General features: G+C 35.8%; 1 protein-coding gene across 1 annotated transcript in view; it reads left to right on the forward strand.

Moving 5' to 3' along the window:
- The first annotated feature begins 2,549 nt into the window (after window positions 1-2,549).
- Window positions 2,550-18,270, forward strand: part of Arp5 (Actin-related protein 5) — a 72,395-nt gene continuing 56,674 nt past the window's right edge. Inside the window, exons 1-5 of the mRNA XM_090388266.1 lie at window positions 2,550-2,676; window positions 12,208-12,321; window positions 12,734-12,822; window positions 15,589-15,693; window positions 16,194-16,305. Coding sequence (XP_090244392.1) covers window positions 2,658-2,676; window positions 12,208-12,321; window positions 12,734-12,822; window positions 15,589-15,693; window positions 16,194-16,305 — 439 coding nt within the window. The 5' untranslated portion in view covers window positions 2,550-2,657. The remainder of the gene's footprint in view (window positions 2,677-12,207; window positions 12,322-12,733; window positions 12,823-15,588; window positions 15,694-16,193; window positions 16,306-18,270) is intronic.

Consider the following 18,270-nt stretch of genomic DNA (forward strand, 5'->3'; position numbering starts at 1 on the left):
ATTTAGAATTAAAAAAATGGTTATACAGTTTTATGTAGAAAATATCTTAACAATAGACAGTGAAAAATGCAAATTTAGTTAAATCATTTTAAGCTTATTTGAATAGTAGGTAAACATGTGAAAAAAATTTACGGAATATTACAAATTTCGAAGTGCACTGCATCCAAATGTCACACGTCACTGTTAATAAAGGTGCCGGTACGCCGTAACCGTTGCGTACTGTCCCAAAAAAAAAAGCACTGTGCATTTTTGTATTCTTTGACGTGTTGCATGCATAGGACCTGTTTACCCATCTATGGAGGGGTGTCCCGTTATTAGCATTTAGCATTTTAGCATTAGTAAAGGCACATGATGCAAGAAAGCAAGCTTATATAGCATCAGCCAAAAAAAAACCCTTCTCATTTCACCCATCCACTCGTTCCAAACGATTGTCTAGTTCTGCCTTGAATCTATTTAAGCTATCAACTTCTACGACGACACATGGAAGTTTGTTTCAGCAATCAACCACCCGCTGGCTAAAGGCAAACTTCCGCACTTCTATCCTATAACTGAGGTGTATGAAGCGTTGAATATTTTGAGCATGCTCAATGCTGATGGGATTCTTCCTCTTTCTCAGAGAATAATTGCCTGAGAGAGCGTAAATTCAAATTGAGGAATTAATTATAAGGCAGCGTATATATGGGTGGAGGAGTTTGTTTTCTCTGGTAACTCTAATTTGAAATTTATAAAATGACTGTCGGACTTTCGAAGGTGAGCTTAAACCTTATTAAATTCGTTAATTATAATCTATTTACTTAATTATTATTATTATTATTGCTCTTATATTATTTCTCCCTGATTGGGGGTTCCACCTCGTGACGAGTATTGCTACCAAATACACAGGGTGGTTGTTGTTATGTCTGGTGTTACTGTTGGTCGAGGAACTCTCTGACTATCCTACAGGTGTTCAGGATTGCGACTTCCTTGAGTTCCTTGTAGGTGTTCGCTGGCAGACCTATTGCTGCTAGGCTGTTATGTACGGTCTTTGGCACTATACCTGTGGTTCACACGACGATCGGAATGGTCGTTACTTCTTGCATATGCCACATCTCTTTGATCTCCTGTCTTATGTTCGTGTACTTCCTGATTTTTTCCCCATGGGTTTTCTGCAGGTTGCCAGTGTTGGGTACCGCTATGTCAATCAGATAGGTAGCCTTTTCCTTATTGTCCACAAGGGTTATGTCCGGTCTGTTTTGCGGGATTGTCCTATTCGTTATTATGGCGCGGTCCCAGTACAGCTTGTGGGTTCGAGTCTCTAGTACTGCCTGGGGTTCGTACTTGTAGTACGGTACACTTTCTTCGATCAACTGGTATTTCCTTGCTGGCTTCTGATGTATTATCCTGGCTACCTGGTCGTGTCTATGAGTGTACTCAGTGTGGGTGCTCACCTTGCATCCCGCGGTGATGTTTTGGATCGTTTCTGAGGACAGGTGGCATCGTCGACATGTGTCATCGAACACTCCGGGCTCCTTGGCGATGTATTTTCTATAGTTCCTGGTGTTGATTACCTGGCCTTGGATGGCGAGCATGAATCCTCCAGTCTCGGGGAAGAGCGTCCCACTCGTGAGCCATGCATTGGAAGCAATTTTATCTATGTGATCTTGATGGAGATCATTGTAGTGTCTGCCATGGAGTGTCTTCTCTGCCCATCTTTCTAGCTTCGTTTGTACCTCCTGTTTGGGGGGGGGGGACTCCTCGCTTAGGTTGAGTGGGGTATACCGCTTGTCAATCTTCCTTATGGCCTGGTGGAGTGCTGCTGTGTGTTTCTGGAAGTCATCCTTCAGGTTAACTATCACTGTCTTCTGTTGCTCAATGAGGTCTATCAGGCCCCTTCCTCCTTCTTCCCGGGCAATTGTCAGTCTCTCCTAGGCAAATTTCGTGGGGTGTTGGTCATCATTGTCCTTGTCTTCCTCATGATATCCTCCAGCTCGGTGTTAGTCTAATCTATGACCCGGAAGGAGTATGTTAGCACTGGGACTGCATAGGTGTTTATTATTATTATTATTATTATTATTATTATTATTATTATTATTATTATTAGCCATATGGTGCAGGGAAGCCTGAGATTTATGCTGGACCAGCCAAAAAAAAATTCCCAAGTTACCCTGAGAGAGAGAGAGAGAGAGAGAGAGCAGGGTCACACCAGATGTGAGTCCCTGGGGTTAAACGAAAAAAAAAAAAATCTGTTTATATGTCGAAGTTCATGTAAATAGAAACAAAACTTTCAGCTCACTCTGCTAATTTCGGTAAATTTTGATATTTAATTAATAATTACTGTATTGAATTTTGTGAAGTATGAATGCCTTACGAAACTGAATTCGCAGTTTGAAAAAAAAAATTCTGAAATAAAATGAATGAATATGACTAGAGGGCGTTGGTTTCATCAACATCAACTTTCCGGTTCACGTGTTTCGTGTAGTAAATATGTGTTCTATGGAATGTACTATGGTTGTTAAAATGTGTAATATCATTTTATATTTAGTATTTTCGAGTTATAGTTATATAATGGGATAAAATTAGGAAAGCGCAATGTGTATATACTCCAACGATATCATTGCGTCTACATGTTTTTCTTCAGTTTCGAAATCAAATTGTGTTTGAACTCTAATCTGTAAACGATGAGGGCATGTTCAGAAGGTATGCTGTTTGTGTCTTCTGTAAATTATTTAGTATTTATGGTTTTTCAGATTTATTTTATATTCACCGTTCTGCTATTTGAGCCAGGGACGCAATTAATTTTTTTCACACTTTAGACAAATCATTCCTCACAAATGGTGAAAAATGTGTGATGTGAATGTGAATATCATTTAGCCATTTCAAGAGCCACTAAGGGTGCACATGTAGAAGTTTATTAATAAAGTAACAAAACTTTGTGTATTTATCTACTTCTGTTTAAAACTACCAGTATTCATTAAAAAAATTATTGCATACTGTAATTAGGATAATCATTTATGGCCACCCTGTATAACAACAAATCAGGACTAAATTTAAATCCCAACAAAGAAGACAATTACCTGAAGCTCATCATTTTGCAAGAACTTTGACAATTCCCAACTGGAAAAAATCATTATTTCCTCTATTGGGCTCATGTATAAAATTTTGTCTAGGGCCCATGCATGCATGATTTTTCTTGGCACACTTGGCTTTTGAGAGGCATATTGTTTTTATAAAGCTTTTTTTTTAACAAACAAACAGCCAAACCGTCGTATTAATTCAGGTATGCAGTATTTTATTTCAATCTTTGGGATTAAATGCATTGAAGTATATACTAATTTATAAAATTTATAAAAGTATGCATACTCATAGCTAAATTTCATGTAAAATCTGTTTATGTGAATTTGTTTCTGCAAGATAGGAGCGTGAATTTTATGAAATATTTTAAGGGAGAGACGCAGGTAGAAAACTTTAGGAAACAGGTCTAGGGTCCATTGCTCAGTGAGGAAGGGGGGTTCCCCATGTTATCAGAAGATGATATTTGGTTGCCTATCATGCAGCTGAGGATGGCATAATTAGTGAGCATGCCCAGGTATTCATTTGCAGAAACAGTGTTTTCAACAGAGAAGACAGGACTAGTTATCTTGTCATGAATCAGCCCACACCAGACATTAATCTTCAGACTCTCAAATATGCACCCTTAGAACACTTGGACTTATAGATCCTCAAATGTGGAGACCATGTCCATTGACTGTACCACTAACATGGAACATTAGCCTCACCTGAAAAGCTGACATGTTGCAAGAAGTCATTATTCTTATCAGTGAGGTTCAAAATATCATTAGCAAATTTTTCACATTTTGGATGGTCATTGGGCTTCAGTCCTTGAATAATTGTACCTTGTAGGCATGTAACTTCAAATGATTATGTAACACTTTGTGTGCTATTGATTTCCAACAATCAACCACCCGCTGGCAGAAGGCAAACTTCCACACATCTGTCCTGCAACCATCCTTTGCAACTTGAATTTATGCCCCCTTGTGTGTGTAGTCTCAGCAAGTGGAAGAATGCTATCAACATTAACTTACTCAATTCATTCAACACTTTATAAGACCTCAATCAGATCTTCCCCAGGTTCCTGGTTTCAAGAAGCTGCAATTTGCAGAATTGAAGCCTTTCTAGGTAGAGCACCCTTTTGTTCCCTTTGCCAGTCTGGTTGCCTTCTCTGCACCCATTCCAGCAGATCTACATCCTTCCTAAAGTGAGGCCTCCAGTCCTGTATACGGTATTCAAGGTGTAGCCTAACTATGGCCTTATACAAAGGGATAATCACCTCCTTATTTCTGCTAGAAACGTTTCTGTATATCATTGACAAAATCCCATGAGCTGGCCTTGCAGCCTGTCTGCATTGCTCAGACAATTTCATGTCTGACTGCACAATTACCCCCCCCCCGGATCTTTTTCATTTTCCACTACTGTGAGTATAGTATCACACAGTTGATGAGTTACTCTGGGGTTACTGCTGCTCATGCGCAGTTCCTTGCATACGCCAATGTTGAACTTCAACTGCCATTTCTCAGCCCAATGACCCAATTTTCCTAGATCTTGTTGCAGTAGCTCACCCTGATGACTGTCATTAATTGCCCTGTCAACCTTTGTGTCATCTACAAACTTAGACATTAAGCCCAATATACCTTCATTAATATCATTGATAAATATTGAAAACAACAATGGGCACAGCACTGAACCCTGGGGAGCTCCACTAATAACATTAATCCAAGAGGAGCAGTGCCCATTGAAAACTTCTCTTTGTCTTTTTCCATTTAACCATTCCTCTATCCATAGCAATAATTTGCTGTTAATGCTACATTTAATGCTTCCCAAAATATTGCAGTTTCTATAGCAGTCTTTTATGTGTAACAGCATGGAAAGCCTTCCTGAAATCGAAGTATATGATTTCAAAATTATTTTTTGCATCCGGATCCTTGGTCACTGCATCATAGTAACCTATCAGATTGGTTACACAAGACTGCCCCTTAACAAAACCATGCAGTGATTGCAGTATGATTGCATGCCTGTCCAGGTGGTCCTGCATTACTTCTTTTACCAGTGATTCCATTATTTTCCCAGTAACAGACTTTAAGCTAACTGGTTTATAATTAATCATATTGCCTTTTGATCCTCCTTTATGAATTGGAGAAACATTTGCACATCTCCAGGCCATAGGGACCTCCCCTAAATCCAAGGATACTCTCATAATTAAGACTAAGGGTTTTCTTACCTCCTTTGCTGCCTCTCTTAATATAATTGGATAGATTCCATTCACTCATTCACTCCAGGCACCTTTTTTATGTCCATCTTCAAGAATTTCTCATCCATTTTCCTTTCAGTTATCACAAAGTCATTTAGCTTCTCATTAGAGATTGATAAACTTCTAGCATCCCCTTCCCAAAAAAATTCCTCATGTGTGAATGTAGATGCAAAATACCTATTCAATTTGTCTGCAACCCGAGCAGAAATGGTGCTAACGTTTGTGATGCCTGAGACAAAACCTTGTAACGGTGCCTAATTCATATCGTATCTTAACACAAATATATTCTATTAATACCACGGCACCTGTGGCAAGTACCTCACTTATGCACCCCTAGCACCTTGCTTGAACCTGAGCAGGGTCATCAACAGTTAACCCATAGACATCAAGTGGCCCAATGTGATTCACCCCCTTCCTTCTACTGTTAATATATACATAGAAGTCTTTCCTGTTTTTCTTTGCATTCTTTGCCAGAGACTTCTCATGATCTTCCTTAGCTTGCCTAAACTACTTTGTGACTTGATTACAGACTAATTTATATATACCATAGGCTTTTCTATCACTTGATAATGTATATGCAAGCCGTGCACTTTGATTCTCTGCCATGTGTTTCAATAGTTCATCTGACATCCATTTAGGCCTAAGACTTGAACTTCTTAGATTTAATTTCTTTGTTTTTATGAAAATCTTAGTAGCTTCTGTGGTTACTTCCCATTTAGAATTTGCTGTTGGTAACATTATTAGTTGGTCCCATTGCACAGAATTTAAAAACTGTCTGAGACCACTGTAGTAAACCTTATGAAAGCAAAACTTTTCCTTTACACTTGACAATAGTTATGTCTTTAATTGAATTCCACATTAGTACACTGTGATCGCTGCCACCTAGTAGCGATCACAGTGTACTCATTAACATTACACTCATCGCTTATGTCAATGGGATGCACTTCCTTAGATTTAATATGCTTCTTAGCTAAGAGCATAACCCCTCTCCTGTCCTTCCTGTATCATTGTACTTTGTACCCCATATTCAAATTCAGCATAACTTACATCCAAGTGACACCATGTTTCTGCTATTCCTATAATGTCTGCATTTGATGACTTAATCAGTACTTCAAATTCATCAAATTTATTTAAATGCTCTTAGCATTAGTGTACATGTAAGCATATGTGCACATGTTCTTATTCTTAGTTACTCTTACTCTTAATCATTATACAGAGCTGCAAATTTGCTTTTACAGCTGCCACATTTAGTCTATTTCTTTCCATTTTTTTCATTAATGTAAATATTCTTTCATAGTAGATTCCATTGTATGGTGCAGAGTAAATTAATCACCTTTCTAAATTTGTTAATGGTTCAACAGCCATTTCAAAAATTTTACAATATCTGGCTCTAGCTATAAGTCTTTCAAATGGTGTTGCAGAAAAAATTTCAGAAGGTTAAAAATTCATTGTATACTCTAGTATGTGATGAATTTTTAGTACAGTAATTAGGAAATTTTTTGTTACCAAGGTAATTCAAGGTACATGTCTGTGTGCTTTTGAGACAAATTATGCTCTTCAAACTCAGTTTGTTGTATACAAGTAATTACCATATTACATATTCAAGTTTTTTAGCTGGTCTCCAGCCTTTTCACCAATAGAATATACTTAGTTACATTGATTCACATAGATACATCACTTATGAAAGGAGGGAAATAATTCTTTTTCAGTAGAGAAAATGCTTTATTAATGCAGTATAAATGGAGTACTAATCTTTTTATTCACAACAAACCTACATAACAGAAGATATTCATTAACAGTGCATCCTGTATCTAAGCAAAAAACCATTAAAGAAAAATCATAAAATTTATAAATTATATGAATAATTATATAATTAAAATAGTATTAGTAGTGACAACTGATGCAAGAAAGTTAGCTTATAAAGCATCAGCCAAAAAAAAATCCCACAGAATATAATACAAATCACAGCTCTTATCTTATGAATTAACCTTATTTTACGAATTATCTAATCTTATGATTTTGCCTTTAGCCAGTGGATGATTTGACTGCTGGAACAAACTTCCATCTGTCATTGTGGAAGTTGATAGCTTAAATAAATTCAAGGAAGAACTGGACAAACTTTTGGAGCAAATGGATGGGTGAATTGGGAAGGTTTTTTTTTTTTTTTTTTGGTTGATGCTGTATAAGCTTGCTTTCTTGCATCAAATGCCTCTACTAATGCTAATTAATTTCCTTAACAGTCTTGCTATGAAAGACAAAAAGATGAAGTTCAAAGTGGTCTAATTCTTCTAACATAGATAATATAGGAGAAAATTGTCCATATGGCAACTTAATTAGAACCAGATAATTTATGCGGAAAACCAAAGAATACCAGGCATTATTTGGGTATGGTATTCTTTGTTGAAACTTAATTCATTATAGGTAATTTTTTATCATTTTTTAGTTAGAAAGATTAATCCAGTGCCACACAGATAAAGTACAAAATGACTGCCGTATGGATAATAGTGGATTAATTTGTGACTTAATTTGAGTTAATTTGTGAAAAGATCATTCACACAGATAAAAGCATGTAAGCAAAGATCACCTTCAGCATTTAAACCATTAAATGCTTATTGTGACCTTTCAAGAGCAATTTTTGCTATGATTTCTCTGTTAAAAATTTTAAAAAATCTTAATTCTATCTTTAAAATTCCTTGGAACTTTTGAAAAAATTATTTCAAGGAGGTTAGGCATGCTAAGGCAGATTCTGAAAAGGCTTTGTAAAAGGATGCAAAAAAAAAAAAAAAAACCCAGCAGAGACTTCTTTACTTATGTAAACACTAGAAGGAAGGGATTGAATCACATTGATCCATTTTTGATGGTTTAACTATTAATGATCATATTCAGCTTGCTGACGAACAATACATATTTTGCATCTGCATTCACATATGAAATATTCTTTAGGGAAAGGGATGCCAGAATTTGTCAAACTCTAACAGGGAGCATAATGATTTTGTGACAACTAAGAAGAAAATGGAAGAGAAATTGTCAAAGTTAAACATAAAAAAGGCACCTAGGGCAAATGAGATCTCTCCAGTTATATTAAAGGAGGCAACAGGATGTAAACAAACCCTTAGCCATAATTGTGAGAGCATCTTTGGATTCAAGGGAGGTTCATGTGGACTGGAGATGTATGAATGTATCCCCAATTCACAAAGGGGATCAAAGGTGACATGAATAATTACAGACTTGTCAGCTTAACTTCTGTTCCAGAATCGTCTACTAGAAAAAATGGAGTTGCTTCACAGGACCATCTACATAGAAGTGCAGTTATATTTCAGCCACAGCATGGATATCTTAAGAGGCTATTTTGTCTGACCTATTTGATTGGATACTGTGATGCAGTAAGAAAGGAACTGGATGAAAAAAATAATTTTGTTATCATATACTTAGATTTCAGCAAGGCTTTTGATACTGTTGCACATAAAAGACTGCTGTACAAACTAGAGCAATATGGCATTAAGGGCAAGTTACAGCTATAGATAAGTGGATGGTTGAGTGGGCTCTGCTTTTCATGGACTAATGGTATTAGTGGAGTCCCCCAGGGTTTGGTGCTGTACCCATTGTTCTTTTCAATATTTATTAATGATATCGATGAAGGTATATCAGACTTAATGTCTAAGTTTACAAAAGTTGGAAGCGAAAGGAATGCCAGGATGAAGCAATAAGAGCTGGGAAATTTAGGCCTATGTGCTTAGGAATGGCAGTTCAAGAGTTTTAGCATTAGCATTAGCATTAGTAGAGGCATATGATGCAAGAAAGCAAGCTTATTCAGCATCAGCCAAGAAAAAAAAAAAAAAACTCCACTCCCATTTCACCCCTCCGTTCGTTCGAAATACCTGTCCAGTTGAGCTTTAAATTTGTTTAGGCTATCAACTTCAACAACAAGTGATGGAAGTCGGTTCCACCAACCAACCACCCGCTGGCCAAAGGCAAATTTCCGCACATCTATCCGACATCCGTCCTACCTCAATTTGAATTTATGCCCTCTCAGGTGATTATTCTGAGCAAGATGAAGAATCCCATTGGCATTGAGCATGCTCAAACCATTCAAAGCCTTATACACCTCTATCAGATCACCTCGCCGGTGCCTAGTCTCCAGACTCTGTAATTTGCAAAACTTAAGCCTTTCTTCGTAAGAGCAACCCTTTGTTCCATTCACTAATCTTGTTGCCCTTCTCTGTACCCGTTCCAGCAGCTCTACATCCTTCTTGAAATGAGGCCTCCAGACCTGTATACAGTACTCAAGATGTGGCCTAACCATTGCCTTATACAAGGGAATAATCACCTCCTTATCCCTGCTAGAAAAATTCCTGTATATCATTGACAAGACACCATGAGCTACTCTTGCAGCTCGTCTGCACTGCTCAGAGAACTTCATATCTGCCTGCACAATTACCCCCAGGTCCTTTTCATTCTCCACCACTGTCAGTGTAGTACCGCAGAGTTGATACGTTGCTCTGGGGTTACTGTTTCCCATATGTAGTACTTTACATTTGTCAATGTTAAACTTCATTTGCCACCTCTCAGCCCATCTGTTCAACCTTTCCAGATCCTGTTGCAGCAGCATAGCGTCAGTAGTGTCCTTAACGACCCTGCCAACCTTTGTATCATCTGCAAACTTGGACATAAACTTGATATCCCATCATCAATATCATTCATAAACACCGAAAACAACAACGGACCCAACACTGAACCTTGAGGAACTCCACTAATAACATTAGTCCACGTTGAGCAGTGTCCATTGATTACCACTCTCTGTCTTCTGCCACTCAACCATCCCCTTATCCATAGCAGCAATTTGCCTCCAATGCCACACTGCTCCAATTTGTGCAGCAGTCTTCCATGTGCAACAGTATCAAAAGCCTTTCTAAGATCCAAATATATAATATCAAAGTTATTCCCTGCATCCAGTTCTTTTGTGACTACATCATAGTATCCAATCAAATTGGTCAGGCAAGACCTGCCCTTAACAAAACCATGCTGCGTCTGAGCTATAACTGAATTCTTGTCTAGATGTTCCTGCAGTGCTTCTTTAACCAGTGCCTCCATTAATTTACCTGGAACAGAAGTTAAACTAACAGGTCTATAATTACTTGTGTCAGCCTTTGATCCTCCTTTGTGAATTGGGGTTACATTTGCACATCTCCAGTCTATGGGTACCTCCCCTGAGTCCAAAGAAGCTCTCATAATTATGGCTAGGGGTTTGCATACTTCCTTTGCTGCCTCCTTTAATATAACTGGATAGATCCCATCCACCCCAGGTGCCTTTTTTATGTTTATCCTCAACAATCTCTCCTCCACTTTCCTCTCAGTTATTACAAAATCATCCAGCTCACTGCCAATGTTTACTTTACCTACATCATTCTCCTTCCTGAATAACCCCTCATGCGTGAATGTAGATGCAAAATACTCGTTTAGATTGTTAGCCACCTGAGCAGGATCCTCAACTGTTGAACCATCAATATCCAGTGGACCAATCTGATTCATCCCTTTCCTTCTCGAGTTCAAATATGTAAAGAACTCTTTTCTGTTTTTCTTTGCATCCTTTGCCAAGGATTTTTCGTAGTCTGCCTTTGCCTGCCTAATCTCCTTTGTGACTTGGTAACATTTTAACATCAATAAATCCAAAATATTGCATATGGGTAGCAGTAATCCAAGATTAGCATATCAGCTGTGTGATACACTCACACAGCTGATATGCTCAGGGTACTGGAAAATGAAAAAGACCTGGGGGTAATTGTACAGTCAGATGTGAAGTTCTCTGAGCAGTGCAGTGCAGAAAGGCTGCCAGGACAGCGCATGGGGTTTTGTCAGTGATATACAGGTATTTTTCAAGCAGGGATAAGGAGATGATTATCCCATATATATATGGCCTTATATATAAGGCCACATCACGAGTATTGCATCGTGTCTGGAAGTAATATTTTAGGAAGGATGTGGATCTGCCACAATGTATGAATAGAAGGGTAACAAGATTGGTGAGGGTACAAAAGTGTGCCCTTACCAATAAATGCTTCATTTCTGCAAATTGCAGTGTCTGAAGGCTAGGCACCTGCAAGGTGATGTGATTGAGGTGTTAAGACTTTGAATGGATTGAGCAAGCTCAAATGATGATGGGAATTCTTCTTGCTTAGACTGTGCATATGAATTAATATAAATAAATTCAAATTGAGGAAAAATGGTTGCAGAATAGATGTGCAGAAGTTTGCCTTCAGCTGGCAGGTGAGTGATTATTGGAACAAACGTCTATCTGTCATTTTGGAAGTGTTTAGGTTGAATAAATTCAAGGAAGAAATAGAACAAATTATTGGAGGTGATGGACAGGTGAAATGGGAAGTACTGCTTTCTTTGGCTGTTTTCTTTCCTGCATCATTTTCCACTATTAATACTAATATTGATATATTCGATTATAAATAAGTACAGTAATGTCACAGGAATGGATGGACCTGGGGCGAGATAGAACAGCGAGGACTCCTCTCATTCCCCACTATGAACAAAAGTATGCTTTAAGGTTAAACTTGATTTTAGCCATGATTTATTTATTTTTTTTACTCTACTGTTCTAAATTCAAAACATTCAAACTACTTAAACAGAACAAGTCATTGGTGTTTAACATCTTTTGCTCATTGATGGAATTTATTATTCTCAACTATGAATGGCTGTTATTATTATTATTACCGTGCTTGTTTTCCCAATATTTTTGGCAATATTGTATTTTTTTTTTAATGCAAAATCAAAATGGAAGCAAATTTAATTTTATAATTAAATAGAAATAATTTGATTTATATTCTTTTCTGTGAGCTATTGGAATAACAAAAGTTACAATGTTAAAATTTGTTTAGCTCTTTATTATTATTTATTATTATTATTTTTTTTTTCAGACCAGCAAAATGAAAATATTTTTCCACTTCCACAGATTAAGATAACACCAGATAAATATTTTCAGTACACAGAAACTTTGCGTCAGTCAAAGATTCCATTAGTAATTGATAACGGTAAAGTATAATGATATTTATTTTTTAAAATGAAATAGCATAAGAGACTAACATGTAGTTTTCCTAGGGCTTTATGTAACCAGTCTCTTTATAGAATAAATAATAGAAATGAAAGTACTTAGAATCACTCCATGACTTAAGTGATAAAACTTCTTTTGTAACCTAGTTGCCTTTGCTATAGCATTATGCAAGTATAATTTGACCTTATAATTTAATGTATTGGTTGTTTTCATTAGGTTTTTGCAGTATTCTATGGAATAGTTTGCCAGTTAGTCAAACATAATAAACTCTGAAATTTTTTTTTCTTTTTTCGAACACACAAAATTCAGATATTTTGGAAGCCTGCTTCAATATTTTAGTTGCATTTTATGGTGACTAGACTCATTAATTTATATTCTTTATATTTTATTAGGTTCTTATCAATGTAAAGCAGGTTGGGCATGCAATAGAAAACCATCTCTAATCTTCAAGAGTGTAGTTGCAAAACATAGAGGGAAAAAGGTAAATAAATTTCTATTACTAAAATATCCATGTGTGACTAAATGTCATTATTATAACTCACCCACATAAGTCCCCTGGACCTCTCTGTGCATGATAAAAATAGTTGTGTGCATTATATAAAATAGGGAAGTAGGTTCAACATTTTTATTATTTTTTATTTTTTTGCTGGCACAAGGAAAATATATGATTGTCTTGCAACATATGGAAATAATTCAATTTAAAGAAAAGAAATAATTTTAGGAATTGAAAAAATATTTATTATTTATTAATGCACTTTAATTCGTATTTTATGAAGCATATACCTTATTTCATAATAAAATAATATATTTTTAAAAAATATAAAACTTTTATAGCGCTCGTAATACACTGTCATGTTTGTAAACAGTATTAATGCAGGAACCTTCATCCAGTTATATAAAGTTGAGAAAACTCTTATCCGTTCAGTGAAAGGACAAAGCAGTTCTCCCAATTTCATGTAATCGGATGCAAGGAGCTATATTATTAGTCCATATTAATCTTCATAATGAATTTGGTACATATTCTTCAACAATCTTAAAAATATAAAATATGAAATGGGAAATTTCTTCCTTTTTCTCTCTATATAAATTATTATTTTTAGCATTAGCATTAGTAGAGGCATATGATGCAAGAAACCATCATATGCAGCATCAGCCAAAAGAAAAGAAAAAAAAACCTTCCCATTCCACCCATCCATTCACTCCAAACGTTTGTCCAGTTCTTCCTTGAATTTATTTAAGCTGTCGACTTCCACAACGACAGATGGAAGTTATTTCCAGCAATCAACTACCTGCTGGCTAAAGGCAAATTTCCGCATATCTATTCTACAACTGTCTTTCCTCAATTTGAGTTTATGCCCCCTCATATTCATAATCTGAGCAAGAGGAAGAATCCCTTCAGCATTAAGCCTGCTCGAACCATTTATGGCCTTATACACATCAATCAGATCACCTCGCTGGTGCCTAGTCTCCAGACTCTGCAATTAGCAGAACGTAAGTCTTTCTTGGTAAGAGCATCCCTTTGTTCCCCCTCACCAATGTTGTTGCCCTTCTCTGTACTCGTTCTAGCAACTCTACATCCTTCCTAAAATGAGGCCTCCCGACCTGTACACAATACTCAAGGTGTGGCCTGACCATTGCTTGCCTTATACAAAGGGATAATCACCTCCTTCTACCTGCTAGAAAAATTCTTGCTAGCAGGGATAAGGTCAAGAGCAGGTCACGACCCCATGACCTGCTCTGGTAGCCTGGCTGCACTGCTCAGAAAACTTCATATCTGACTGTACAATTACTCCCAGGTCTTTTTTCATTCTCCACTACACTAAGTGTAGTACCAAACAGTTGGTACATTTTACTGCTACCCATATACAGTACTTTGTATTTGTAAGTGTTAAACTTCAGTTTCCACTTACTTCTCAGCCCATCTGCCCAACTTTTCTAGATCCTGTTGCAGTAGCATACTGTCATTAACAACCCTGCCAACCTTTGTATCATCTGCAAATTTCGACATTAAGACTAATATATCTTCATCAGTATCATTGATAAATATACAAAACAACAATTGGCCCAGTGTCAAACCCTGGGGGAATCTACTAATAACATTAGTCCACAAAGAGCAGTGTCCATTGATTACTACTCTCTGTCTTCTCCACTCATCCATCCTTTTATCCATTGTAGCAACTTGCCCTTAATGCCATACTGATCTGATTTGTACAGTAATCTTTCATGTGCAACAGTAATATCAAAAGCTTTCCTGAAATCCAAGTATATGATATCAAAATTATTTTTTGCATCCAGTTCCTTTGTGACCACATCATAGTATCCAATCTAATTGGTCAGACAAGACTTCCCCTTAACAAACCCATGTTGTCTGAATTATTTCTGCAGTCTTGTCTAGATGATCCTGCAGTTTTTTAACCAGTGACTTCATTATTTTCCCCAGAACAGAACTTAAACTAACAGGTCTGTAATTATTTGTGTCATCCTTTGATCCCCCTTTGTGAATTGGAGATACATTTGCACATATCCTGTCCATGGGGACCTTTCCTGAGTCCAACAGTCCTTTCATAATTATGGCTAAGGGTTTGCTTACTTCCTTTGTTGTCTTCTTTAATATAATAGGATAGATCCCATCCACCCCAGTTGCCTTTCTTATGTTTAATTTCAACAATTTCTCCTCCACTTTGCTCTCAGTTGTTATAAAATCATTTACCTCCCTGTTAGAGTTTAATAAGCTTCTGTTCTCCACTTCCCTACAGAATTCCTCATGTATGAATGTAGATGTAGAATACTCGTTCAGTTTTTCAGCTATCTGAGCAGGATCATCAACAGTCAAACCATCGAACCATTTATGTTATGTAGCGTTTTATTTCTTCTGGACTTAAATGCATTTTAGTATCATATATTTTATATATTACAATCAGCTTTCAACTGTGTTATCCTTTAATATAAAAATTAAATTGTAATACATGAATGTTTCAGTTTTTATGAATATCAAGAGTAATATTATAGTGTTATATGGATGCATAAAAGCAGTTATGATGCATCATAGTATTCTATAGATGCATCAAAGCAGTTATGATGCATCATAGTATTCTGTGGATGCATCAAAGCAGTTAGTTATTAGAACTGATTTGATAATATGATGTTAGTGTCAGCCACTTGTGGAAAATTGGGGATTTATTTTACCATTATACAGTCTATCACACCAAGAATTTTATATTTATATTTTCTCATTGTCTTCCAAAAGGACAATGAAACCCAAGTAGGAAATGATATCTCTAATCCTGAAGTTGTGAGGTGGCTTATGAAGACTCAGTTTGACAGGAATGTTGTTACCCAGTTTGATGTTCAGGTGAGAAATTCATTTATCACTCTAATATTATTTTAATATAAAAAATTTGATGTCAACTAATTCTCAGATACAAATTAAATAACTAAAGATAATTCAAGCATATTTAATATATGTTGAAATGTGAGAAACTGCACGAGTGATATATGTGAGTGCCATACATTTGAATCTCTGTGCCACAATAAAAAAATGTTTGGCTTATTTATATATTTTATAAGTTGCCATTAATAATTTTTTCACTTCTTTTTTTGGAAGTGGAAAAATTATAATAGCAGTTGCTCTGAATGTTGCCTCAAAGTACATGTGAATGCATTTTCTGCACAGTTATGTGTGACTTGTGGACCTTCAAACTTATTTAATCATTAATCAAAAAAAAAAGAAATAGTTTAAGTCGAGATATCTTAAACTTTTACAAAAAAAATTCAGAAAATAAAATAAATTTATTTGGATTTTGTGATATTCTGATTGTTGGCTTTTTTTTTTTTTTTTTTTTCCCTGTATAGGAAGTGATATTTGATCACATTTTCAGTCATCTTGGCATAAACACTGAAGGTCATGTAACTCATCCAATAGTGCTTACTGAAGCAGTATGCAATCCAAGTTATTTAAGACAGTGTAAGTTTGTTTATGCATTTGTTATAATGTACTAAGTTAATTTGGAAGATATTCAGACGCTCGGTTATAAATCCTGATTTTAGCAACACTAAGTTTATAGTAAAAGAAGTTAATGATTATTTATGAACAATGGACTGTGTTTTGCTCCTCCACTACACTTTATTTTATGTAATTCATTTTTAGTTGAAGACAATGTGTAGTAGTAGGAATTCTTTGGGAAAGAAAACTGTTGTTGCACAACACTTTTTTTTATATATATATATATAAATAATCTTTGAAAGCATTATTCAAAATAGCTTATGCATACTCATACAGTGAAACAGCTACTGAAATCAGTAGCACCTCATTGTTTGATCAAACTAAGGCTATATTAAATAATGAAAAATTTTTGAGTATGAAATAAAAATTTGTTTATTATAATTTCTTTGAAAATGCAATGAAAATTTTTGCTACTAAAGGTTAAATCTCTCATTTACTAATAAACGTTATTATCATAATAATTAGGGTGGTGGCTTTCAATTTGTGTATTGTAGAACCCTGGAGTTCCGAAAGGGATTCAAAGGTTCTGTAATTTTTTTATTATTGATTTTTTATTTAAGTTATGTGGGAAGTATAAAAGAACACTTTACTTCTTGAAATTTTAAGAAACAAAATTTATTGAACAGTAGTTGCTGCTCTTTGACAGGCCGAATAATAGTACAAACTATATACTTAACAACAAAAGACTGTAATAGAGTAATTAAAAATAGAATAAAAAGTAATAAAGTAAGTAGGGAGGGGAAAAATTACCATACATTATAGCCAGTGTTATGGCCTTAAAAAGTCAGTTTTGAAGGTTTTGTCTAGAAAAAAACTGTATGGGATGTAATCTTCATGGAGCAGCTTGATTATAGCAGCAACAAATATACAAGTAGGAAGAACATTGTGATTGGTCTGTACTTGTGCTGGATACATGTGAGAGCTGTATACACTTAACAGTTACTATTTCATAGAATTGGACTGTCTGTGGTCTCTCTGTTTTGAATATACAGTGATCTTTGTACGTGATGGAATTGAATGTCAATGGATGGAGCTTGGTTTGGTTGGTGACTTGTGGCTATCTTGTGACTGCTTTTAATGTGCAGCTTGTGGCTACTTTAAATATGTGAAGGTTATATGAGTTTTAAATAAAATGTACATCATTATAATACTGTTGAAATATGAGTAAAAGTAGACTGCCAGATTCATATAATGGGGTTTCAAGGTTGTACTACTACTAATAACATGTGCCATAGAAATGTGCATTTCAGATGTTGAATGCTTTACAGTAGTGAGGGTTACAGACTGCAATCGTAATTAGCCTAGAGTTCAGCCCATGGAATGGTTATGTGTTATTTGTCAACTGTTACCTTCTCAGTATGGTTTCACGAAGTGTTGGACATCTCTGACAGTTAAATTATGCCATATTGTGTACTACTTTAAAGTTTGTTGGCTTAATAGAGACAGGAATTGGAACAGAGACCTTTTAATAGACATTTCTGCCTTTCACAAACTGACGTGGTAACCTGTGAAGTTACCAAGTCAAATTATTGTAATTTCAGTCATATCTTGTAAATAACTGCTTTTCCAGTTATCAGAAGATATTTTAATAATACAAGAACAACAGTATACTTTCGATATTCAGCAGCCATAGCAAGAGAAATTTTTGAGATTTGAAAAAGACAAAACATTTTGTGACCCGTTGAATGCCTCTTTTGTTGGATTTAAATTTAAAACTCAAATTCATTGACTGTTTGAATAGTGAGGCACTGAAGATTAATGACTGTTTGAATAGTGAGGCACTGAAGATGGTGATGGATTTGGTTGAACTTTTATAAATGGCTTTGCAAAGACAGTTAACCCAATCCATGCCAGAAAGCTGCTACTTGTGGAAGTTTAATTGGTAGTATGTGCTTTTTTTTTTTGAATAGGCTTTTTCATTGATGA

Source organism: Mastigoproctus giganteus, chromosome 14 (genome assembly GCF_048544385.1).
Source record: "Mastigoproctus giganteus isolate SK-2022 chromosome 14, ASM4854438v1, whole genome shotgun sequence".
Lineage (NCBI taxonomy): Eukaryota > Metazoa > Arthropoda > Arachnida > Uropygi > Thelyphonidae > Mastigoproctus > Mastigoproctus giganteus.